The sequence below is a fragment of the Papilio polytes genome, unplaced genomic scaffold, assembly GCF_000836215.1.
Source record: "Papilio polytes unplaced genomic scaffold, Ppol_1.0 DF823835.1, whole genome shotgun sequence".
In the NCBI taxonomy this organism is placed as follows: Eukaryota; Metazoa; Arthropoda; class Insecta; order Lepidoptera; family Papilionidae; genus Papilio; species Papilio polytes.
Window position 1 is genome coordinate 2,056,093 of NW_013525369.1, and position 4,503 is coordinate 2,060,595.

The window sequence follows — 4,503 nt, forward strand, 5'->3', positions numbered from 1 at the left end:
CCGCTCTCCCCGCCGCGCCCCGCGCCGCCCCGCGCTCTCACACTGTACGTATCCTACTGAAGACTGAAGACACATTAAAATACTAGCACATAGGCTATTTAATTTTGTCTTATCTTCTATGTCTGTGCCAAATTTCAACGAAATCGTTTAGCCGTTTAGGCTACAAACTCTAACGAACATCCATCCATCCATTCGTCCAAACTTTCGCATTTATAACATTAGAAAGATTTAAATACAATCAAAGTTTTCAGCAACACGGACTAGATGGCGTTGTTAGATTGGGACATCGCGCCGTGGTTGGTACCATAAGTTCCCATAGTTCTTTGCCTATACTAAAATTATAAAGAGGAAAGAATTATATTTTTGTATTTTTGTAATATATAGATTTGTTCTCAAACCGGACTCTGGCGTATAGACAAGACAAATGCATACATCTATTCTGGTCCTTATGCTGATTAGAGAATTCAAGTTTTTAAGCGTCAGTCGTGAAGCGTACTCCACTAACAAAGTACTCGTACTAATTGGTATTTATTATTTTAATAGACATTCAATGGGACGCTAACTGTGTACCATTTTCTATGTCGATGTAGGTAATCAGTTTTGTTTACTTATTGCAGAGAGTTCCCTCCTCCGAGTGTGGCGTTGACGTCGTCTGCGAGCTCCAACTCCACGCCTGCTCACACCAGAACTGTCAAGCCTTGATAGCAACGTGACAAACAGGAGCTAATGTTGAGATTAGTGCGACTAATCTGACCTGGGCATAAGTGAAAAAAACGCAATAGTATATAATATATAACTACCTCCACTCTATGTTAGAAAATCTTTACAAAATCCTTGTCATGTTACATCTGTCTTGTGTTACTTTTATGTTCAAGTAAGTTTTACATATTTTCCGATAGCACAATGCCGGCGCCACTTTTAACGAGACAAATAAGTTTATCGCACTATATCTATACCGTTGTTGCCCCTCAGGAGGTCGCAATGAAGAAAAATTATACACATTTAGTATATCTTAATTATGATTGAGTTTCTAAGTATTAAAGAATGTTATGTAAATTAAAAAAGATAAGAGATATAAATTTGAATACACAAGACTACGCTGAGCTGTCACATACAAATGTAATAAAAAATCTTACTTCCATAACATTCTATTTCTTTCTTTTACAATAAAAATAATTAAGTGAGAAAACGTTATAAATTGTTTCTGTTTCATACATTATTGACCTTGGTTTTTATTTCCTAAAATACTGGTAATTTAAAACATTTTATCATAACAATTGAAGAATTTCTAATATCTACGACATATTTTGAGGACTCCACAGAAAATGTGTTTAAAAATAATATTATTTACACAAAAAAAACTTTCTTCGAACATTTTTGAGACAAAAGCAGTGACGCTCGCTTATTCTTTGCGGACATAGTCGCGGGCTGCAGCTAGTTGTGATAAATGACATCGCCAAAAATAATGTAAACATATATAAATGAGTATGTGATATACTAGTACGTATTATCATAACACGATATAACGGCGGCGGCGGCAGCGGCGGCGGCGCGCTAGAGGACAATTTGGCACATTACTTTGCGGACCTCAGACGTGTCCTACAAAAAATTCCAAATTAACACATTAATATATTACAATTACAACAAGATAAAGATACAATAAAAAATCAAACAGACTTCGAATAACATGTTTTCGCCATCAAAATTAAGATTTAATTCGAAGTTATTTAAAAAAATACTCGATGTGCGGTCTTCATACGAACTGTCAAAGGTTCGATATTCAGACGACACTCCGGAGATACTGAAGTTCTACAGCGACACGCCCTGGGAGCTAGACAAGTACCCCAAGTTGAGTGAGGACGACTACACAAGGTTCATTAGCAAGAGGGCCATGAAGAGAGAGCCCGCTGTTACACGACAAATAAGTAAGTTTTAATAACTTACATTTTATTATCATTACTAACTTTCGCCCGCGACTCCATCAGCGTACAAATAAAAAAAGCAGCATATGTCTTCTAGACTATACTCTATATCTGCCAAATTTTATGGATATCCGTTAAGCCGTTTTGTCTACAAACTCTAACAAACATCCATTCTTCTAAACTTTCGCATTTATAATATTAGTAAGATTATTTACGTTGTTTTATTTTGCTTTAATAATATTGGTTGATCTATTTGTTATCGTAAAACTTGATGTACTCATATACAAAAAACAATGAAAAGGATTTACGCGGGAAAATTATTACACACAATGAGATGATGTAACAACGAATTTTGTTATGTTGTTACTTTTAAAAGTTGTGGTAATCTATACTTATTGTAATAAAGAGTAAACACACACTTCTTTGTTGCCTAAGATGTCAGCAATCACAGCATATTTTTGAATAGTTCTCTTTTTAATAAAAGCCCTATACTTACGTCACGCTTTAGGCTATAACCATTAATCTTAAGGGGTTAACATTTTTGATAAAAACCCTAATGTGGGAAAGAGATCATAAGTTGCTGCCAACATCAAGGAAGCAAGGTTGCCATGGTTTGTCATCATGTCACGTCATTTTGACATTTGCAATTGATAATTTAGACAAATGTAAACAATAAAATTAAATTTTCATAATTTTATGCGGATGAACTCGCACAGGAATAGCTAGTAACGAAATAAAATGCTTGCAAATACACGTCGTAGCTTTTACAAAAGCTTTAATAGCGTTGATGTCTTAAATACGTGGCTGACTTCGAAGACATTTTAATTTCATGAATATTAGATAACAATATTACATTTGTAAACAAAGAGGGTTCTAATCCTACTAGCGATAGCGTAAGCTTGGGGATCCCTTTTAATGAACTTACGTTAAGAGGGCTGTAACGAAAATTTGGTAGTTGTGAGAGGTTGACCAAATGCTTGTTTTAAAATTTTTCCGTTTCATTAATAATTCAGTTCAATTTGTAACATTCGAGACGAGAATCAAGAAAATCGTGTTACAATCTGGTAAACGGTTACAGGAAATTTGTTAAGAGCCAGTATATCGAAATGTAGGAAAGAATTTGAAGTTTTTTGCGAGAGACTCGCCTAAACTTGTTCTGCACGTCGAGCGGCGAGCAGCGAGCGGCGAGACTTGTATGTCTTAGACTGGTGGCTAACGACTGACTGGTCTTGATCTATCAGTTTTTGATATCGACAAGATTATGTCGTAGAAGCAGTACGAGAATTATTTGATAACAAAAAAATATATATTTAATACGACATACAGTAGAACATTAAGATTAGTGCGATCATTTTTTATACACATTCCAAATATTTACTACGCAGTCGACAGACGGACATTGTGTTAACGAAATTAAATATTAACATTGGAACAGGTTATGTTAAGACGGTGTGAAACAGTGAACACGTCGCGTCGGGAAGGTGACCGTGCGATTGACGCGGTCAAATCTGCGCACATCTGGGGGTCTATTTTTTTTAGCGAGCAACTTCAATGAAAATTACGAATGCGAAATTTGGCAAACATTATAAAATGTTTGTCATAGTTACACTTCATATGCACAGTCTCTGCTTACCCCTTTTGGCTACGGTTTGCTGTCGTTTTTTATGTGCACAGTTTTTAAACAAATTTTACATTTTATTTTATTGCTTTAAACATTTTTTTTATTTTCTTTCAACAATGTATTAATAATAAGATAAGATAGGACATATTTTTCCTTCTAATATAATTAACTATAGAAACGTTTTAAATATTGTTTTTGTATTTGCAACTTGTTATGTCATTCGGCCGCGACTTTGAACTTTTTATTTCAACTCAATGACAATGAACCTCTTTCGAGTCGAGTCATTTTTATTCAATAAGCTGTTCCAGTGCGGCTTCATCCGCATGAAATTATTTATTGTTTACAATTGTCAAATTATCAATAGCAAACGTAAAAATGACATGACATGACAAACCTTAGGAATCTGTCTTTCTTGATGTTGGCAGCAACTTATGATCTCTTTCCCGCATTAAGGTTTTTATCTAAAATATTAACCCCCTAAGTTTAATGGTGTGAAAATAAATAGCCTAAAGCGTGACGTAAGTGTAGGGCTTTTTATTAAAAAAAGGAATTATTCAAAAATATCGTGTAATTGCTGACATCTTAGGCAACAAAGAAATGTGTGTTTACGCTTTATTAAAATAGTATAGATAGATTTATATTTATTTATCTATTCCATGAGAAATCAAACACTATTGGTCGCCCGCGGTTCTGCATGCAATACTTTCTTAAAGTATCAAAACTTCAACCATGTATTTATCATTTAAAATAAATTACAACAATAACATTTTATTTAAACTAAGTATCTATACTACACATTAACTAACACTACGTTAGTTCCACATTGTAAACATAGTGTGAGTAAAAACTTTAATAAAAAATTATACAAAATATGTTTTATTATGTAAGGATTATGTAACAACATAAGATTTGCGTAATCGCAAATTAAGTGCGTGACTTGATGCGTGGCTGTGTTTACGT

At 34.1% G+C, this 4,503-nt stretch overlaps 2 protein-coding genes across 2 annotated transcripts in view; both read left to right on the forward strand.

Moving 5' to 3' along the window:
* The window catches only part of LOC106103231, a 3,158-nt gene extending 2,009 nt beyond the window's left edge, over nucleotides 1-1,149 (forward strand). The window contains exon 6 of the mRNA XM_013282924.1: nucleotides 618-1,149. Within this exon, the coding sequence (XP_013138378.1) occupies nucleotides 618-713 (96 nt within the window). The 3' untranslated portion in view covers nucleotides 714-1,149. The remainder of the gene's footprint in view (nucleotides 1-617) is intronic.
* Nucleotides 1,150-1,540: 391 nt separating this feature from the next.
* LOC106103210 (kynurenine/alpha-aminoadipate aminotransferase, mitochondrial) overlaps nucleotides 1,541-4,503 on the forward strand; it is a 27,799-nt gene continuing 24,836 nt past the window's right edge. The window contains exon 1 of the mRNA XM_013282901.1: nucleotides 1,541-1,932. Within this exon, the coding sequence (XP_013138355.1) occupies nucleotides 1,688-1,932 (245 nt within the window). The 5' untranslated portion in view covers nucleotides 1,541-1,687. The remainder of the gene's footprint in view (nucleotides 1,933-4,503) is intronic.